At 34.5% G+C, this 21,464-nt stretch overlaps 3 protein-coding genes across 3 annotated transcripts in view; all 3 read left to right on the forward strand.

Annotated features, from left to right (window-relative positions):
- Positions 1 to 320: 320 nt before the first annotated feature.
- On the forward strand, positions 321 to 1,802 carry LOC148945688 (uncharacterized). Its single transcript, XM_089098240.1, has one exon. It carries the CDS (start codon positions 321 to 323, stop codon positions 1,800 to 1,802), a length of 1,482 nt encoding a protein of 493 aa, XP_088954366.1.
- Positions 1,803 to 1,981: 179 nt separating this feature from the next.
- LOC148945689 (uncharacterized) lies at positions 1,982 to 4,096 on the forward strand. Its single transcript, XM_089098241.1, has one exon. The coding sequence runs from the start codon at positions 1,982 to 1,984 to the stop codon at positions 4,094 to 4,096; it is 2,115 nt and encodes a 704-aa protein (XP_088954367.1).
- Positions 3,348 to 21,464, forward strand: part of LOC148945690 (uncharacterized) — a 35,149-nt gene continuing 17,032 nt past the window's right edge. The window contains 2 exon segments of the mRNA XM_089098318.1: positions 3,348 to 4,355; positions 12,697 to 12,803. Coding sequence (XP_088954444.1) covers positions 12,761 to 12,803 — 43 coding nt within the window. The 5' untranslated portion in view covers positions 3,348 to 4,355; positions 12,697 to 12,760.

Raw genomic sequence — 21,464 nt, forward strand, 5'->3', positions numbered from 1 at the left:
ATGTACAGAACATATGCCCAAGCTGTTCACAGTAACCAAATTCACAGTGCAAACTCAACACAGCGTAGTGGTCTTCCAAACCAAGGAACCAAACAAGACATATCTAGAAGAGTACCAGACACAGTTACAAAAATTCTTGTTGGATTATTATTATCCCCAGATTTGCTAGATATGGCCAGCCTTCCCCTGCTGGAGAAAGTGGAAAAACTTTGTTCATTTATCAATGAATTAAATATGGGACCAATTGATTGTGAAGCAATAAGAAGCAAGTGTATAGACAAATGACTTTAAAGTTACTTTCTTGGAACGCATGTTCAGTGATGAAGGAGAAGAAGGACATGGTATGCCATTATGCAATTAAAGAGAAATTGGATGTCATATGCATTCAAGATACATGGCTTAAACCTTACATTAAAATAGGATATCATGGATTTAATATAATAAGGAAAGACAGAATAACAAAGAATGGAGGAGGTGTTATGATTGCAATCCGTACAAATTTGCATTATGAACAGTGGGACATTGATTATGGTGATGAGCCTTCAGAAGAAGTGGAGGTAATTGGATGTAAATTATATCTTGACTCAAAAACTGTGATCAACATTGTGAATATTTACAATCCAAGCGGTAACAACAAGGAAGTTGGTTCCATGGCAGCTGAAATTTTTGATGAGGTACCTAAAGCAGAAGAACTTATAATAGTTGGTGACCTTAATGCACACAGTAAAATGTGGTGCAGATGTGATTTAATTAATGACTCCGGAAAAAGTATAGAACAATTTTTACTTGAAGAAGATGTATACTTGGCCACTCCTAAGGGTTTTCGTACAAGAAAGAATGTGCAATCCAGTACTTATTCAACTATAGACTTGGTGTTTACAAGGACTAAATTTTGCAACAAAGTAGATGTTGAGGTGGTAGAAGATCCTACACTGCATAGCGATCAGTTACTTGTGTTAGTACACGTGGATAAGCCATGTCCACAGCAAACAACTAGCATTCCCAGATTTAAAATTAGAAAGGCAAATTGGAAGGAATTTAATTATCAACTTGAAAATATGGATATTAAACAAATTGTGCAGCTAACACAGTCCTTGGATGACAAAGTGAAAGCTATTCAAGATGGAATCATAATAGCAGCCAAAAACTCTATACCCATGTCTGATGGATGTGAAACCATAAGGAATTATTCTAAGTGGTGGAATGAGGAGTGCAGTCAGTTCAAAAAGGAGTTAAAGTGCCAGCAAAACATTTACAAGCGAATATCTACAGTCGAGAATTATGTTGCAGTTAAAAAGGCTTACACCAAGTTTAAAAAATGTGTGATTGAGGCAAAACGTAGAAGTTGGAGAGAATTTGTTGAAAGTCTGGACTTTAGGAAGCCAGTGTCTAAAGTTTACCAGTTTATAATGAATATGAAAGTAAAAGGTGATAAGACAGGAAACAACCCCCCCCCCCTTACTTTTGAAAACAAGACATTGATTAGTGATTTAGAAAAAGCCAATGGAGGTGCAAAGCATTTATTAAAGACTATCGGAAGAGAAGATCCCTTTCATGATGAGGTAGCACGATCAACAGCAAAAGTAAGAAGACTTAGTAAAGTTGGTAACGATGAACACTATAACCAGCCATTTACCATGAAAGAGTTGGAAAATATTGTGACGAGTCTTCCAGATACTTCCCCAGGCACTGATATGATTCATTCACGATTCATGAAAGCAATGCCTAATAAATGGATGGATGCATTATTGGAAGTAATGAACCTTGCTTGGGACAGTGGAGTGTTCCCTACTATTTGGTAAAAAGGCTAGGTCGTGATGATACCTAAGCCTGGTAAGGATATGTCAAAAAATAAAACTATCGATTTATCACACTGTTACCAGTACTAGGTAAAGTTTTTGAAAGAATGATAAAAAAGAGGATAAATTGGGAGATAGAAAAGAGGGGTTTTCTAAATGATATCCAGTGTGGTTTTAGGAGAATGAAAAGCACAGTTGAAAACCTGCTCTGTTTTAAACAAGATGCCCTTTATGCATTGCAGAACGGATGGATTATGGTTATTGTCCATTTGGATGTAAATAGTGCTTTTGATTCAATGGTGCATCGTCAGATATTGAGTGGGTTTATGGAAGCCGGAATCAGAGGAAGGACATTCGCTGTTACTGAGAAATATTTGACAGGAAGAGAAGACACTGTTAGAGTTGGCTTTGTAGAGTCTAGTATTATATTAAGTAGAAGACGCGGGGTTCCACAGGGATCAGCACTTGGTCCTGATTATTATAATATTGCAGAATATGATATACCGATTGAGAATGGAGAGTCGAAAGGGATGATATTTGCTGACGATAATTCTTTTTGGGCAGTAGCAAGAACACTAGAAGAGACAATGGAGGTTGTAAAATCCACATTACAACAAATTGAACATTGGGCCAAGGGAATCGATTTGAAATTTTCCCCTCACAAATCTAAGATGATGGTGATTACTAGAAAGAAAATAACGAACTTACCCATTCTTTATCTCAATGGTAATCCTATTGAGTACGTGAAACAGACTAAGGTCCTTGGGTGTGTAATTACTGATAAACTGAGTTGGTACCCACATGTTGAAATGGTTCGTGCTGCATGTATGAAGAGATTGAATATTATGAAGTTGCTCACTTCATACTCATGGGGGATGAAGGCAGATATGTTATTGGAGTTCTATGTGAAGTATATTCGACCTAAAATTGAATATGCTTCAGTGATATATGGGTCTGGACCACATTCAACATTAAAAAGACTGGATGTAATACAAAACTCTGCAGTACGAATTGCTTTTGGAGCAAGAAAAACAACACCAGTGATATTCTTACTATCTGAAAGTGGTCTACCGGAACTTGAGACTAGAAGGAAAATAAGTGTATTGAAGTATTTGCAAAGATTATGGATAGCTGATAAAACCAACCCTTTGAAGTCAAGAGTTATAAAACAAGGAAGAATCTTCACTGCAAACCCCAAAAATAAGAGGATCCAGGCAAATATATTTGAACAATGTGACAGTATTGCAAAACCTCAGGGAATTGAACTGAAGTTTACTGAGATGTTAAGAGTACCTCAAGTGGTATTATCACCTCCTTGGAAAGAGAAATCTGTAGTATGTGGTTTGGATTTTAAGCAGATTAATAACTTAGATTGGGATACCTGTTTCCGGATATGGAAGTTAGAAACGTATCAAGGATACTTAGACATTTATACAGATGGATCAAAAAATGAATGGATGGTTGGTGCTGCATTTGTTGTCCCTAAAATGACTGTTTCAAAACAGTTTAAACTTCACAGTAAAGCATCAGTTTTCCAAGCAGAAGCAGTAGCTCTTGCAGAAGCACTTGAGTTTTCATTATCAGAAGTGCACGAGGAATATTTTGGTATATTGATATGTTCTGACTCTAAAGCTGTGATTTCTGCCATTAAGTCATTCCAGGGAGATCGGTACAAATCAGGAGAAATAGCTGAATGTTATTCTAAGTTGTTAATGTTGATGGAATCGAGGAGAGTAGCATTGCAGTGGGTTCCATCACATGTGGGAATAATAGGAAATGAATTGGCAGATAGCAAAGCCAAACATGCAGCCACTGAAGGAATGATTCGTAATTGCTCCACCCCCATAGTGATCAGTCAATTGGAATGTGTGCGTAAAGCTGTATTACGAGAAAGCTTTGAGAATGTGAGAGATCAGACTGGCAATTTATTTGTTACAAGCAAGCTGCATTGGAAGTTCGAAAAGTCAATTTATAAAAATCTTAGCAGACACGAAGGACGCCTACTGTTCAGATTGAGGTCAGGTCACTGCGGCACGAATAACTATAGAGCTAGACTTTACGGTGAAGACAGCAATTGCATGACTTGTTCGGAAGAAGAGTCTGTGGAACATTTAATATTGGATTGCGAGGAGTATCAGGAGCAAAGAGACAAGATATATGCTTTCTTCAGAGGGAGGCCTGACCCCATAAGTTTGCACTCCATTCTTGGAGGGCTGAATGACTTAGAAGACAACCTGAAAATAGTCAGAATTGTAATACAATTCTTTAAGGAAATTGGAAAAGACTTGACGCTATAAAACATTTAAGTTATGTGAAGTGATAAATATAAAACAGTGATTTGGTTCCCAAGGTGTTCAACACAAAGGGGAACTCAAAACCCTTGATGATGATGATGATGAGCCTAAGAATAATTTTGTTAACATTCCTGTTTCCAAATGCTTGATAACATGCTTACTTTTGGATTGTGTCCTACTATAATTCTACCCTTTTTTTCGCACTTATATACTTTATTCCCACATCAGTAGAATGGAAGCACTGAGTCTCACCCAGTTGACAGTAATAATGTTTCCTGTATGTTCTTTTAATTGTTAGTTTTTAAGCTCTTTGTCAAACGTCTTTAATTTCAGTACAAGTTTATGGATTTCTCCCGCTCAAAAGGAAACACTTAAAAATTGTGAAAACTACTTTGAATAGGCTAGGCCCCTAGCCTAATTCTAAAGTTTGAAAATCACTTTATTTGATGTTATGACCTCCCCTTTCCTAGTGGTTAAACATAGGTAAGTATATAATTTTTATGGAAGAAAGTGAATACATTAATTGATGTTCTTTTTATGTATTTTCAAATAGGCTATAGTTTGTGCTTCTGGAGGAAATTCTGTTTTTTGTCCTAAAAGTATAAAAATAAGTTGTTTTTTTGGTAAAATTCTACTTTAGCTACTTTTGGCTATCTTGGGAAGGGGTTAGGTTAAGAAAATGAGACTTTCAGGGATGGGTCTACAGGCTAAAGTATGTCCCGGGAAGGTATTTTGAAGTACCTACCTCCACTCCTTCTCCCTCTAAAGGGTCATGAAATTTGCCTACATGACAGGTCTATACCCATTGAAATTTTGACAAAACAACATTTTACCTTAATTTTTAGTTATCAGTTTCTTTTTCTCTGGCTTTAGCTCTGAAAATGCAATTTCAAATATTTGATCAGAATTTCAAGAGATATAAATAGTTTATTTCCAAAATTTAGGAAATTTATTTGCATATCTTTAAAGCCTTATAAATTGGGATTGAGCAAAGTTGTGAAGCTGAAAACAATTTTGTTGTACTTCATTTAAGCAGAAGATCTATTTTGCTAGGTTTCACTTCTATAACTCACATATTTTTAAAGGTCATCAAAGGTTAGGACCGTCTAGAGGGAGAAGGAGTGGAGGTGGGTACTTCAAAATATCTTCCCAGGACATACTTTAGCCTGTAGACCTATCCCTGAAAGTTTCATTTTCTTAACCTAACCCCTTTCCAAGATAGTCAAAAGTAGCTAAAGTAGAATTTTACCGCTCAATCCCAATTTATGAGGTTTCAAAGATCTGTAAATTCATTTCCTATATTTCGAAAAAAAATATATAGGCTAGATATGTCTTAAAATCCTACTCAAATAACATTAATTGCATTTTAAGAACTAAAACCAGAAAAAAAGAAACTGAAAACAGAAAATTATGGTAAAATGTTCTTTTTTTTATCAAAATTTCAATAGGTAGACCTGTTAGGCTAATGTTCAAATTTCTAAGACTTAGAAATCAGAAGAGGCTTAATATAGAAACTTGATGATGCCTTCCAATAATATGTTTTTGGCCTTGGATTCATCTCTGAAAGGGCATAAATTTGGAATTGTGGCCCCTGATAAGGAGACATGTTAAGAAAACATGGTTATATATTTGCACATTTGGGGGGGGGGGTGGTTGGGGGTACAATAATTTCTTTTAATGATTGAAAATGGTGAGCCAAAAATACAAAATTGCCACTTTCCCCACTGCTATATCTATGATTTAAAAAAAAATGGAATTAATAATGACCAGGATGAATGCTATCTATAAAAAGCAATTTTTAGCAAGAATTTCCAAAGATTTACACATTGGGTTGAAAGCATACAAAACTAGAAATTTCTTTTCTTTTAAGTTTGAAAAAGAAGGGAAAAAGAGGAAAGATTTGAGGATAAAGGTTCTCCCCTTGGATAATATGTTAACTAGGATCATTATACATATTTGAAAGTAAGAATTGTTTTCTTGATATGTCTGCTTATCAGGGGCCCCAATTCCAAATTTATACCCCTGAAAGTTTCATTTTCCTAACCTAACACCTTTCCAAAATAGCAAAAAGTGGCTAAACTAGAATTTTACCATGGTTAATTATTATTTTTTATTGCTCTCAACAATAAAATGGCTGGTAGCCTAACCTAGACCTAACTATGTAGATATCTTCATTACTGCGCTATGAATTAAGGGAACACACTAGTCATTGCCATTTTATTCTATTTCCAGATTTAATATTGGTTTAGCTCAGAAATTCAATTTTAAGCCCTTTAAGAATCCTATTGTCTTCTGGTGGGTGTCTATTTGGAGATGAGATAGAGGGTTATTGCTGGTTAATAACTTCTTAGTCATGATCATATCTCCTGTTTGTCTTCTATAAACTAGGTAGCTTAAGTTTTCTCAATATTGCAGAGTAACCCAGACTTTTTGCACCCTTCTGAACATTTTGTGTCCTTTTGTTAAATAGACTAAAGGGCAGTCATGTCATCATTATTGATAGGGGAGGCAACAGTCATTCTATATTCAATGAAAGGTTAAACTAGGGCTTTGTACAACTTCAGCATGGTCCATGGATCTCTGGAGGAGATTGTCCTTTTTATTAACCCTGGTTTATTAATTCCCCCTTTTGGAACAAAAATTAAGATCCATGCTGGATCTGTTCTGCTCTGAGTAGTGTGCTAGACATAAGTTATGACACAGTAAGTTGCCACTGGGTAACTTACCCAGTAATTGTAAGTTTTAGGTCAAACTTAGTGGTAAGTTTGTTATTGATTAACCAAAATATTCTCAATTGAAACAAATCAATCCCAAAGAGAGCTGCCACCACTAAACTTGTTGATTCATAAGATTCAATGCATGTATCATATCCCTTTGAGCTTGTGCTGATATTGCTCTTTTGGACTACCTCTTGGTCATTTCCTGCCTTAGTAAAGAAAAAAGGGAATATGTAATTACTCAGTCAGTCTGAATAAGACATTTATAGCAGAGGTCAATTTAATTTGGTGAGTTTTTGACTCAAATTTTTAAACTGGCTATCTTTAACTATAGAATAATAATCAGTGAATTATATATCCAGCTATAATAGTGGTAGTATGACCTATTAATAAAAAATATTCCTGTCCAATCTCTTCTAATCTAACATTGCAATAGTCACATGGCAGAAACTTGAGCCTAAACCTAAATATTTGCCATCATCCTACTAGATTCTGAATTATTTCTGGATGAAGCGTTGTTATAAGGAGATTTCCACAAAATCAAATTGAATCTTTTCTTTGGAATTTTGGTTTTCAAATGGATACTGTTGCTGGCTTTTGTCAATGTTTTGACTTTTTATCTTATTTTATGATCTTAGCCAAGTCTGCCTTAATATCTTTAGTTGTTTTTCATGGTCTCTATCCATCCATCACTGCATATGTTTATCAATTATGTTTCATGATTTATTTGGTAAAATAACACTTATTTGATTTTTGATTTGCTAAATTGCTTTTGTTACCAGCTTTTATTCTGCTTGGTGCAACCTATCCTAGAAAAGTTTCCTTTTTTGTTATTTTTGTTATGTAAGTGTTTCTTCTTTAAGGGCTGTGCAATTAAGGTATCAAAAAAGAAGGTTTAGTATGTCGGATCTTATAAATGTACAATTATTGCAGATTTTTCTTAAAGCTAAGATTATATGATGAGTAAAACCATGCGGTTTTGAATAAATTGCACAATTTAGTGCATGGATTTGAGCCAGAAAAAAAGTAGCAATGTGCAAAATGCTGCATTTTTACAAACATTTACCTATTCAGCAACAGATTTTAATGTTTCAAGTTGGGCTTCCACTATCCCCAAATTTTTGAGGATTTTTCTGAAAATCACCCAATCACTTTGTCAGTCTTATTGACTATCCCAAGTGGTACACTGTGGAGCTTATAGCTTGTGAACTGGAACAATTTGCTAAAGTTTGGTCCCCTGCTATGAGTGGAGACAAAAATGCAATAATAGGGATTGACACTGTTTGCCTTGATAATCCTAGTGTAAATAAACTTCCTACCTTGTTATTGAACAAAAATATCCCCATCGTCAAACCATTGGGGCATTCCTCACATTTTGAATTTACTTGTCCAAGATACTATTAAAAGCTTAGACTGCTGTTTCAATAATATCTTTAAGGTCATCACACTTGTCAGGCCTCATCACATGGCTCAAGTTGTCCTTAACAAAAAACAGATTGCACTTTTTGGCAAAACTCTCAGCCCAGAAATACCTATCAAAAGTTTCTGGGGATCTATCTACCATTTTTGCCAGTCTCAAAGGCCAAGGAAAGGAAAATCCATAAGCACCTAGAAAATAGGAGAATCTTTGCATATGATCTACCACCCACCTTGTCTGCAGCTACTGTACTTGATCTGCTTTTTGGTGCAAACTCATTGACACAGGATGAGTTACAGATGCGGTAAGCTGAATCAATGAGCTTGCTAAATTTCCCTACCAATTTTGGAAGGATGGTGATTCATTTCATGAAAGATTTGAAGCTGACTTTGTCAACTTCAACTGTGATTGATCAACGTGACTTTTAACACAGAACTATGTAGCAACATCTCCAAAAGTGGCCCATCTTCCAAATCATTGTACTTTGAGACTGCAAAGGCTGTCAAGGGAGTGGCTGTAAAAATCTCAACAATTTGTGCTACTGTAGCCTCCTGCAATAGACTCTGTTCAGGTTATTGACTAGTACAGACCCAGGGTAGAAACCAAATCAAGCATGAAACAGCAAACAAAATTATCATGGTCCATCAGTCACACAATAGCAAAAAAAAATGAGTATAGCCATGCAGCTTCAAAAATGCCTCAAAATCAATATGAAAGGCTAGAAGGGATGTTCATGCTGCCATCATGACTTTCTATCAATAGTTCACTGCTACATAATAGTGGAAGATGATCTGCCAGACAGCATTTGAAGATGCACCAGATGAGTAGGAGGAGCAGCAGCTGCAGCAGCTTATCTCTTATAAAGAATTATCTAAAGCATAAAGTGCAGTTTTTTATAACTTTTCTCCCATGTAAACAAAGTAGGAAATAAACAAATAAAATGATGAAAAAATAATATTTTTTATTAATCTGTCAGAGAAGAGAGAATATTTTCTTTTAAATTCATGAGTATTTGAAACTTACCACTTATGCAGTAACTTATTTGGTAAGAATGAGTTTTAAAACTTACCCATAAATCTTGCACACTAGCTCCAAGTCAATGATGGTAATTTGGACTGTTGCTGTGTTATGGGCCCAGTGATGTTGCATTAGTTGGCAGCTGAGAGGTACAGATTATCCTATTTATATTTCAGTGGCTTGGTGTTCTATTCTTTGGTCAAATCTTGACTTGAAGAAGGCACTAGTGGGTGCAGTCATGGTTTTGTCTTGAAGGTTGTTCCAGTTGTTGAAAATATGTTCAGTAAGAAAAATCAATCTTCAATTGCTGCTGAAATAGGTTGAGGTTTTGTATTATTTGAACCTATATTGTATACATGACCAGTGTTAGTTTTTTTCCAAAATTGATAGTTCTGCACTTATTGATATCTAAGCCTATCTACCTTAGTTTTACCCTGGATATCCATGTATGGTAGATTACCACTCAACACTTTTATTCACTTTCACCAAGTTGATTTTAATTAAATGGCTTTTTCCCCTTTCCATGATCTGGTCACCCTGCAGCCTCTGCTCAACATGCCCTGTGAGTTGGAGCTTATAACCCTCAGGCATTCCTTAGATAGTTCTGAAATGCCATTTTAATAGCCAGCAGACACATAGCATGTTTTGTTTTAGTTTTTCACCACTCTAAAAAAATTTTTCAAGTTTTATCTTAAAACCTTTAGCCTTTTTGGAGTTGATAAGGATGCCTTCTTTTCTCTTATGAAACCTTAAATGTAAACAATGGATATCTTGAATAACTTACAACCCTTGTTGTGGAGGTGGTTGTAGGTTACGTCAGATTTAGTTGCATTGCAATTTGACCATCAGAATATTTTAAACAAAATAGCTACCCCAAAAATTTGATTGGATGTCTTTTAGGAAAAGGGTATTGGAAGGAGGCTGATTGCCTTCCAATCTTATTTGTCTCATAGGAAGGGCATTCAAACTTTTCAATGGCGTGAGCTCCCTTCAAACTTTATTCAATCACTCCTTCCATATGAAGTGACTTGAAAAAAGAGGATAAATGAAAATATGTTGAAGCCTATTGACTCTTTAGTGTAGGGAATAGTATATGGTTGCATCTGATAAAACGTATCTATTCTTCTCAAGAATTTATAACATATCCAGCCCCCAAACTTGGGGGCTGCAGGGTTTTTACCATCCTTAGAGGCTTATTTGTTGAACAATCTGACTTTTAATAACATTTCTATCTAATAATTTTGGTCGGATTTCTTGGAGGTTTTTCTGGGTGTCAGTTTAGTAAAAAGCATGGTCTGAGGGGGTTGTCCTAGCAGTCAATTTCGACTCTTGAAAGCATTCTAGAATTTTTAAGTTTCAGTCAAAAGAGGCCCTCTAAAACCTCACTGATAACCCCATCCATCCAATGATGCTTATAGAAAATAAATAATATGCTTTGAGTGTATAAGCTTTACATTAATTTTATTTCGTTTCCAAAAGTGTAATTCTAAACCATGACACAGAAACATTTTTCCAAATTCAGTTTGCCAGCTATTGCTAGTCTTACAAGTCATTTCCTGTTTTGTCTGATTCATACCTGAAATAATTATTAAAACATTCCAGTTGGTTACTTCTTTTTATTTTCCACAGTTTCTCCCTTTATGTGTATTAACTTTTTTTTTTATTTCTTCATTAATTTTACTAATTTTTTGCTTTTTTGAAAATTTCAACTAAGATATGATATTAACTTTTTTTTTAAATCACCATCACCAGCCCCAAAGGACTGAATTCGAATTTTGGAGTCAATGATATAGTAAAAAACCCAAAAATTGGCAAACAATACCAAAATATAAACAAAAAAAGAAAATGAAAATAAAGAATTATTCTTCAGTCAATAATTTAATGGGAACTTGTTATGATGTGCGGCTTTTTCTCTTATTATGGACCAATATTACTGCTTGGCCTATTGTTTGATCCAATATTCAATGGATGGTTATTCATTCTGTGCTCTTATAGCCTATACTAATGGGTTCATAAGTTTTTTTCAAATGAATTTCTACTTAAAACCATTTTATGTTTTTATGTAAATTTTTTTTCTATTTGACTCATGGCCCATCTGGCCATATGATTGACAAAATTTTGAAATAAGTATGTATCACCCATTCCCTCCAAAAGGTCTTAATTGTCACAAGATTTTCTGTTTTTTGTAGGTTGTTTGTGATAGGGGATTAAGTGTGTTTTTTTGCTACCATTGTCTCTCATAAAAATGCATCACCCATTCCTTCAAAAAGATCTTTCTTATCAGAAGATTTTCACTTCTTTTTTAGACAATGGTTGCAAAAAACAGACTTGACCCCCCTATCATAAAATAACCTTAAAAAAAACTTAATTAAATGAGCTGATTAAGTAGTCAGTTCATTTGTTCAGTTAATTAAGCAATTAATTAATTTTTTGTCAATTCATAAAAGATTGAGTATGTTGTATCATATCTGGGTATTGGGTATGTTGGTATTAGGTATGTATTAATGTGAATTAAAACATGCAAGTTATCTGGTGTTTGTAGGCTGCTTAACAGTTTTTGAAATGAATTATTGTTCTTCCCATTATATCAGTAAGGTTTTGAAAATGACTTCATTCAATATAAACCCAAAGACAAAGTTTGGCAAATACACAACAGCTTAGTTCCTAATGTGTGAAATATTTAGTCTTTCCTTTTCACATGAGGAAGGTCCTGCATCCCCTCCCTGCTGGCACCTATGAACGCATGCCAGTTGGAAGTCTTATTAAGGGGGCTTAGACTGGCTTGCTTGTAAGGGGCTAAAATTTCGCCAAAATGTTCTAAACACAGCCAAGTGATTATAAAACAAATCGGTCTAGTTTTACCAGCTTGATAATTGAAGCATTGTAATAAGTTAAAAAGGTTTTAAATAGTAAGTACTCTACTGGTATGAGATCTTTTCAAGAACAAATTCTGTCCCTTTTGTTTTTTTCATTTGTAAAATGTAAAATCTTTCTAGAAACTTACAATTACAATAGATTGTCCTTGGGATAAAAAAAAAAATCCAGATTGTCCTTGGAGAAAAAAAATCCATTTATAATACCTTGGACCTTAGTTCCTCCCGTGCCTTTAAAGGTGCTTGCACATCAGTGAGTAGCCTTTAATCTTTTCTCAAATAGGAAGCTGAGTAGATGTCCTCCCACTCTTACAATAAGACACTCTTACAATAATTCCTACATTTATTATGCTTTTCCCAACTATTCTACATATTTGTTTTTGCTCCTTTTGATGATATGATATCATATAATATGATATCATATCATATGGTATGATATCATATCATATGGTAAATATGATATAAAATGGTAAATATGGTAAAAATGATGATATGATATCATATCATATGGTAAATACTGTACCATATAATTATGGCATAAAGTACCATATAATAAATAGTTAATTATTTAGATTCTAGGGAATTCTAAATGCCTGGAACAGCCTGGAGAGACTGAGTGTGTATTTGACTCAATTGGCAAACTATGGAAACACCCATGCTGTTGGGTATTGCTGCTGTTAAGCAAGGTAATTAGTACTATGGGTAGTTAAGCCAATTTGCTACTTATTTTTGCTGCTTTTGGTCAAAAATAGGAATTGTTAACATTCCTCACTCATTTCTGCTACGATACTTTAACTTGAAAAATAAAACAAACCCTAAAACAACTATTTTTAATAAAAAAAAACTTGTTGCAAAGAAATTTTCCAAAGTTAAATCTTGCTAATCAAACCCTTAATGCAATTTGACCTTTACCCTTAAATTATGTATTTAACCTATTTTTAAAACTTAGAATTGTAAAGAGTTTTTTTTTTGTTTTTTAACTTTAACATGAAGAGAGGGATGTTGAGAAATGGCGAGATTTTTTCAAATAAAAATGCATACATGTCTGAAAGTATGTCTAGCACCTTATCTTGTATCAAACCTTTCTTGTCTTCATTATGAAGCTTGTGCTTATCAAAAGTCACATCCTCCCCAAAATCTGCTATTTTTTATTGTGAAGTATCAGGGCATTATAGATAGTAATTGTACTTTTAATAAAGCATATGCTACATCATACTATAAATTTTATCTATATGGGAGAGGGGGCTGGCTCTTTATTAGGTCTTCAACCTTGATGAAAAAAAACTTTTTGACTATGATAATTGGCAACCATCCTTATAATATTATTTATTTTTCAAATCTAATGCTTTTTTTTGCATATATTTACAAAGTGTCTAGATGCTGGGAGCGTCTAGATTGAAGTGTCTAGATCTGCACAAATGTGAAATTTTATATTTTTTGCCAGAAGAAAGATCACGGACGCGTGTTTTTTTTTTTTCCCCAGCGGTGATCGTATCGATCCAGTAGTCCTAGAATATCGTGAGAGGGCTCATTCGAACGGAAATTAAAAGTTCTAGTGCCCCTTTTTAAGTGACCTAAGAATTGAGGGCAACTAGGCCCCCCCACGCTCATTTTTTCCAAAGTCACCCTATCAAAATTTTGAGATAGCCATTTTGTTCAGCATAGTCGAAAATCTAATCAACATGTCTTTGAGGATGACTTAATCCCCCAAAGTTCCTGGGGGAAGGGCTGCAAGTTATAAACTTTGCCCATTGTTTGCATATAGTTTTGGTTATTGGGAAGTATACAGGCGTTTTAAGGAGGAATTTTTTTCTGTTTGGGGGGGGGGGGAGGGGGTCAGAGTAGGGGTTACGGGGATAATCTTTCCATGGAAGGATGTTTCCTTGGGGGAAGGGACATTTCTATGAAGGGGGCGCAGGATTTCCTAGCATTATTTAAAAAACGATCAGAAATTAAATAAAGAAAACAAGTTTTTTTCAACTGAAAATAAGGAGCAACATTAAAACTTAGAACGAACAGAAATGATTACGTATATGAGGGGGGTCACCCCCTAGTCAGTACCTCGCTCTTTAGGCTTTTTTTTATTCTTTCAAAAGAGCTATCTATTCTAATTTACCGGCCTTTGTGATTCAGGGGTTTGTGATTCGAACAAAATTCGAACTTTAGTGTAAAGAGCGAGGTATTGAATAGGGGGCGAAGTCCCTAATATATGTAATAAAAACATGCGTATACAGAAATTTGTTACGTAAGTTAATTCATAAGTTACGCCAGAAAAAATTTTGAGAAAGCCATTTAGCCAAAAAAGGAAACTTAATATGCGAATTTCGTTTTAATTATTCATTTATGGTGAGCCAAAATCAAAGCTGCATTAATTCAAAAACGTTCAGAAATTAAATAAAAAATAAGTTTTTTTTTAACTGAAATTAGGAGAGACATTAAAACTTAAAACGAACAGAAATTATTCCGTATATGAAAGGGGTTGTCCCCTTCTCAGCGCTTCGCTCTTTATGCTAAAGTTTGACTCTGTCTTACAACTTAATTTTTAAAACAATAAAAAACTTTAGCGTAAAGAGCGAGGTGTTGAGGAGGGGACAACCCCTTTTGTATACGGAATAATTTCTGTTCGTTTTAAGTTTTAATGTCGCTCCTTACTTTCAGTTAAAAAACTTATTTTTTTATTTAATTGTCTGAAAGTATGTCTAGCACCTCAGCTTTTATCAAACCTTTCCTATCTCTTCATTGTCAAGCTTGTGTTTATGAAAAGTTACATCTTCCCCAAGCTCTACCATTTTCTATGCTGAAGTATCAAGGCATTATATATATTAATTATACTTTTAATAAAGCATATGCTATGAATTGGATATCTTAGGATTTTGATTTACCAATCTTTTAGCTGTGGCACAGTCTCTATTTGATAAGGGCATTAAAGATCGCGATTGTCATTCAAACAAGTTTTCTCCCTTTACTTCAAACCTATAGTTTTCTCACAATTGTTCCTGGAAAAATGTAGGACATCATTTGTGCTACCCATGCAAAAAAAAATTATTTTCCCTTATTTGCTGTCGTGTTTTTCCCTATTTGCTGAAGTTTGCTCTTTACTTGGTTTCAGCTATAGGTCCAATTTTGAAATGTAAGAGAAGATGTATCATCTAAGAGGTTGTATCAGATAAGCTTTTCAAGAGTCAATAAAAGAAGTTCAGCTCCTAAAAAAAATAAACAAACAAATTGTTTGGGAATAAAAGCTAATAAATGGCCATGAAAAGATACAATCAATAACAAGATACAAATGATTTTTTGATTGTTAAAGGGGGGAGGGAAGGGACTGCAAGTCTTTAATATATGGTTTTTGACAATAATGATATCAATTTTGTAATTTTATTTCTATTCGATGTGAATTCTTTTTTAGGTCCTTCTTAAAATTTCTCAAAAATTTATTTCAATCTTTAAAAATGATTTTGCTGCTAAATTTGACGAACTGTTATTACTTTTACCAAAATTTGAACAACAACCCAGCTGAATTTTTAACATCATATAGGATTTTTGCTCTAGTCAAGTAACAGTTTCGTTAAAAACAATTAAGCAATACAAGGCTGAATTGAAAAGTTACCCGTTACCAACTGAAAAAAAACTTCAACATTGGGATATCTGAAAATCACAAAATCAGCACTTACCTATAATTCCTACATTAATCTGCGTTTTGCATCAATATTTTAGATTGGCGAGTAATGGAAGACAGCTCTTGTAATGTCATTAACAGAACGAGGGAGTACTTTTTGTTTGATGCTTAGCCCAAGAAATTTAAATTACTAATAATAATAATAAGTAGCTAATAATAATAATGACAATAATAATATATAATATAATAATATAATATAATAATATATAATAATAATATAATATATATATATATATATATATATATATATATATATATATATATATATATATATATATAATAATATATATATATATATATATATATATATATATATATATATATATATATATATATATATATATATATATATATATATATATATATATATATATATATATATTTATTTATTATATAATATTTTAATATATAAATATATATATAATAATATAATATAATAATAATACTAATAATAGGGTCAAACCACGCCAAATCATCCAATCGTGACTGCGCGTGAAATTCCAATTTTGCTGAAAAAATTCTCAGCTGTTCTCTTCATTGATAGTACACACAGGATTTTTTTTTTTTTTTTTTGAAAGCTAGTTTTTCGGGAAAAAATTTCAAAAGTTTAAAAATTAGCAAAAAAAGAGGTTTTTTTAAAAAAAAATCCAAAAATTTGGTATTTTTTTTTCCACTTATTTATCCAATTATCTACATAGTCAGGAGAGGTTGGATAGAAAAAATTGAGGCAATCCGATAACGACGGAAGAACTGACGGCCAACCGAAGTTTTTGAACCCTTGTGTGAAAAAGCAGAACTTCAAAAATCTGTAAATTCTTAACGGTAAGAGCTAGGATACCATTTTTTTTTATTCTTGTCCTCTTGTCACCAGGTACAAAGGGAACTTTTGCATTTTGTCCTATCGCTTTTAGTTTCGGAGATATTTTCATAGAATTTTGACCAATTGTGAAAATTGTCACTTTTCATCCCCAAAAAAAGCTCTGTAGGCAACGCGATCCAGGAAAACTACTTATTAGGTCCTAAACTACCAAACATGACCTACCTGAAACCGTAAAAACCTCGATGGCAAAATTCGATCTTGATTTTTAAAAGAAGATTGAAGGTCGACCGTTTTTCAAGTTAACAAAATGCATGCGGAATGAACTGCTGCAAGTTTAAATTCTTTGTTGCCAAACAGTTTATTCAAATATCGAAATCACACAAATTGACCGATTCCTTTCTCCAGAGTAAGTTAGTGGGATTCGTCATCGAATTATTTGAAGTTCAGATATTTCACTCACAGTCGAATAATTGCTATTGGCCGTGAATGAAGTATAATTCATACCGTACTGTGAGGATTGTTAGACGTCGGAATTAGAAAAAATAGCTCTTGAAAAATGCTGTGCTGGACTTCATTTAAATAGCGAGTGTCACAAGAAAACATTTTTTCGCAAAGAAGGACTTAGACAATTTACCGAACTTTCAGATCAGAGTCGCGAGACAATTTTATTGAGAACATTTATTAGCTCCATAGAGCGTATTTGCTTTCATCATGAGCAATTCTACCTTCATCAGTTTGCTAAGGCTGTTCCGAGAATCTGCTGTGATCCATTTGAGTTGCACACCTCTTGTCCTCGGAAAGGAACAAGAGCTATAACACTAGAAAACACTAGAACCTTGTCTCGTTTCAAACTTATTCCCGGTTACAAGGTGTGTGCTGAATGCCGCACCGAAATTGACGATCGTGCCTACGAAGAGTCCGATGACGACATTGTTAATATCCCCCAAGTTTCTAACGACGGATCTTTGTCATACAATTCCCAGCCTGATTGTTCCTCAAGACAATCTGCAGCGAACGCAACTACAGTTGTTTCAAGTTTATTTGAAAATATTGGGACCTCGCCGCTCAAGCCTTATTCCTTAAAACTCTCTGTTGGACAAAAAAAAGACTACGTTAAACGGAAGTCCGAAACGGTTGCAGAATCCGTTTCCAAAATCATTAATGTCGCTTTGAGTGTTCCAACCAGTGCTACTTCCTCTCCTGTGCTGAAGCGCAAATGCATAGCTTCGTCATTGGTTCAGAATTCTATGGAGTCTGCTGAAGAACCTGTCCCCTTTCTGATGAACGATACAGAAACAAAGGATTTCTGTATTTCCCTGAAAACCAAACTTGAAACCTCGGATACATTATCTAGGAAACTTAGTCTTCTCACTCTAGTGCCTCCGACATGGCCCCGGCAAAAAGTATCTGATTTTTTCGAAGTATCGGAATACCTTGTTAGAAAAGCTAGGAATATCAGAAAGGAGGGAGGAATATTGCCTCTTTTGACCTAAAAAAAGCCACCTAATGTTCTTAAGCCACATGTAGTTCAGGCTGTTCTGGACTTTTATGAATCTGACGTCAACGGCCGGCAGCTTCCAGGTAAGAAAGATTTCGTCTCCGTAAAAATCAATGGCAAAAGGGAACAAAAACAAAAGAAATTACTGCTGGCCAATATTTCTGAACTTTACGAGTTATTTAAGAAGGACAATGAGGACAAGCCAGATTTCAAAATCGGACGCAGCAAATTTGCTGAGCTTAAGCCACCCTGGTGTGTTACAGCTGGCTCAAGTGGGGTTCATTCGGTATGTGTTTGTCTGTATCACCAAAATGCTAAGATTAAATCTTTAGGCGCTTATATAAGTTTTTCGCTCGTGTATTTGTTGTCAAAAGTTTTATGCTCTATCATAAATTAATTGTGCATGATACAAAAGTGCACGGTCTGTGTTGATAAAAAACACGACTTGGAGAGTTTTCTCTGGGAGGAACTAGCTGAATCTGATTCCGTGACCTATAAAGAGTGGGTACATGTGGACCGAACAGTTCTTAGACAAGTAGAAGAAACGATAGATGTGTTCATACCGAATTTCGTCGAGTCAATCCGGAACCTTAACGTACACCATTTCATTTCAGTCCGTCAGCAAAATTACATAGACCAACTAAAGCAGAATCTCTGCTCCAATGAGGTCCTCCTGCTTTTAGACTTTGCAGAAAATTTTTCCTTTTTGGTCGAAGACGCAGTTCAGGGTTTTCACTGGGACAGTTCTCAGGCAACATTACATCCGTTTGTGGTATATTGGCGTAGGGGTGATAGCCTGTTCAGCAACAGTTTGTGTGTTATCAGCGACCGCATGGACCATAACACTGCTGCAGTTCACGCTTTTTTGAAAGTCGTATTGCTTCACGTTAAGGCTATGATTCCCGGCCTTTGCAAAATCTATTATTTCAGCGACGGAGCAGGATCCCAGTACAAAAACAGAAAAAACTTTGCAAATTTGAGCTGCCATTTCAGTGACTTTGGGTTAGATGCTGAGTGGAATTTCTTTGCTTCGTGTCATGGAAAGAATGCGTGTGATGGTATTGGCGGTACTGTGAAAAGACTAGCAGCTCGCGCCAGCTAGCAAAGGCCATTTGACAATCAGATACTTACGGCACACGATCTTTATGAGTGGGGAGATAAGTCCCTACCCAACATTACAGTATTTTGGGTTTCGTCAAATAACGTTAATGAAAACTTTGAAAGTTGCCTCGAAGACCGCTTTGAGAAAGCTATTACTATTCCTGGAACTCAGTCATTTCACAGTTTTAGGCCCAAAGGCAAAAATAATATCAGTGCTTGCGTTTTATCGGATTTGGGTACTATCTTGCCAAGAGAAGAATTTATTGTGTTACGGTTAGATTTCGAGAACGTCCTTTTAACCGATCTGGACTAGGGAGACTACGTAGCCTGTGTGTATGGCTCTGATTGGTGCGTGGGGTGTGTTGTAAGCATTGATGAGGAGAGTGGCGAAGTTGAAGCTAAGTTTATGCACCCAAATGGACCATGCTCAAGTTTTCGTTGGCCTCGGCCTGACGACACGTGCATAGTAACGACATGTGCTGCTAACTTACTACAAAAGCTGCCTATTCCTGAGTCTCGTAGTCGCTCCGCAAGAAACTTTGTTTTAGAGCCAGATGTAGTAGCCGTTGTTACAGAAACATTCAAAACTTACAAGAAGAAAAGCAGAGAAAGCAACCATTAATTGTTTTATTTTCATTATTTCATTTTTTTCTAACTTAATTGATCTAAGTAGTTTTGAAGAAGCGTCTATTTGTTTCAAGAAACATAAAATCAGCCATTTCCGGACAAGTTCACATGAAGGGTAGGCTAAAAAACTTTAGTATACTATGCTACATACTAAGAATACCAGGTGCCTGAATTGATGAATTACATTCAAACTAGAAAAGTTTGAGATTGGTTACACGAGATAGAGCATGAGTGGCCATATTAAAAGATATGTTCGCTAACCAAATAAAAATGCAATAATTGGCGATAGAAGAATCTGCATTTTTATGATAACAGGAAACTTGAAAACTGAAAACGAAACTTGAAAACAGGAAACTGAACCTAGTGCTTGACAATAGAGATTAGTTTCCTTTTCTTTAAATCAGGTATATAAGTAAATCATAAGAGTACATCAAAAATCCATTTGTAAATCTTAACCAGTGAAGCTTTTAGGATCTTAAAAATGTAAAACATCAAATAGCTAATTCATTACATGAATTAGATTACATGTAAAAGTTTAACTGACCTGCGTATTTATTTTCCAGTGCACTGCACTTTTTTTACTGGAAAATTGCAGTGCACTTTTTATACTGGAAAATAAACAGAAGACTTATCAGGGTTTCAGACTCTTTTTCGAAATTTCTAAAAAGAAATGTTAATATAAAATACATTAAAATCAAATAAATAGCAAATAGTGTTTATGAACAGCTTTGAAGTTAATTTATTTCTTTTTTGACATATTTTTTAAAATTTGTTTCAATGTCGTTTACTGAGGCTACTGAGTGGGACAAATAAAGACAGAATACAAACGACCAGTACGTTCATAGCTGTTAAATATTTTAATGCAAGATGGTAATCTGATATAATTTTCTAGCTAAGATTTAATTCTACCAATCTTCGAATTACAGTTTTGAAATGTATTACGCATGTTTTTTTTTAGATAGAAAATGGGCTGAAAATTTTGAAGGAAGGTCAATTTACCAATTTGTAAAGAAAGTCTAGATACATAGGAAAAGGCTATCTAATATTCTGCCTCAGTGAATCGATAGATTTGAAACTGATGAGCCTAATGATTGAAATATCTTTTCATTTTGGCATAAGTTACAGCAATAGGATTGTGATAAAATTGCTGGTATCAGTAGGAACATCTTTTTGGGAATGCTTTTTTGTGATTTGGCTGTTTTTCTCAAAAGGCATATTTTAGTTTTCACCTTCTAAAAGAATTTGATATTCAAGACTGGATATTTTAAACCTCGGGCTTAGGGTTTTCATCCTTATAAATAGCAATGGGACGGTTTGTATGACAATGGTGCTCTTCTAATTTTTAAAATTCCATAAATTCATTTTCTTTATAAAGTTTTACTATTAAAATAACCCAAAATAATGGTCAATATTCTTGCCGCTCCTCATCGTCACCTGAGTGGTGAGTCACTAATCAGCTTGAAGTGCCATATTTGTCTTATCAGATTGTATTTTCTCTAAATTAGTCTTACACTGAATTAGTCTTAAGCTTTCTGTTGCTACAGATTGTTGGCTCTTTACTAGGAAGCAGTCATGACTTTAAACTTGCTGAAGAAAATTTTTGACAGAACCTATGGTAATTGGGC

This window comes from Artemia sp. Qi Xiang Cuo, chromosome 12, assembly GCF_049724085.1.
Source record: "Artemia sp. Qi Xiang Cuo chromosome 12, ASM4972408v1, whole genome shotgun sequence".
In the NCBI taxonomy this organism is placed as follows: domain Eukaryota; kingdom Metazoa; phylum Arthropoda; class Branchiopoda; order Anostraca; family Artemiidae; genus Artemia; species Artemia sp. Qi Xiang Cuo.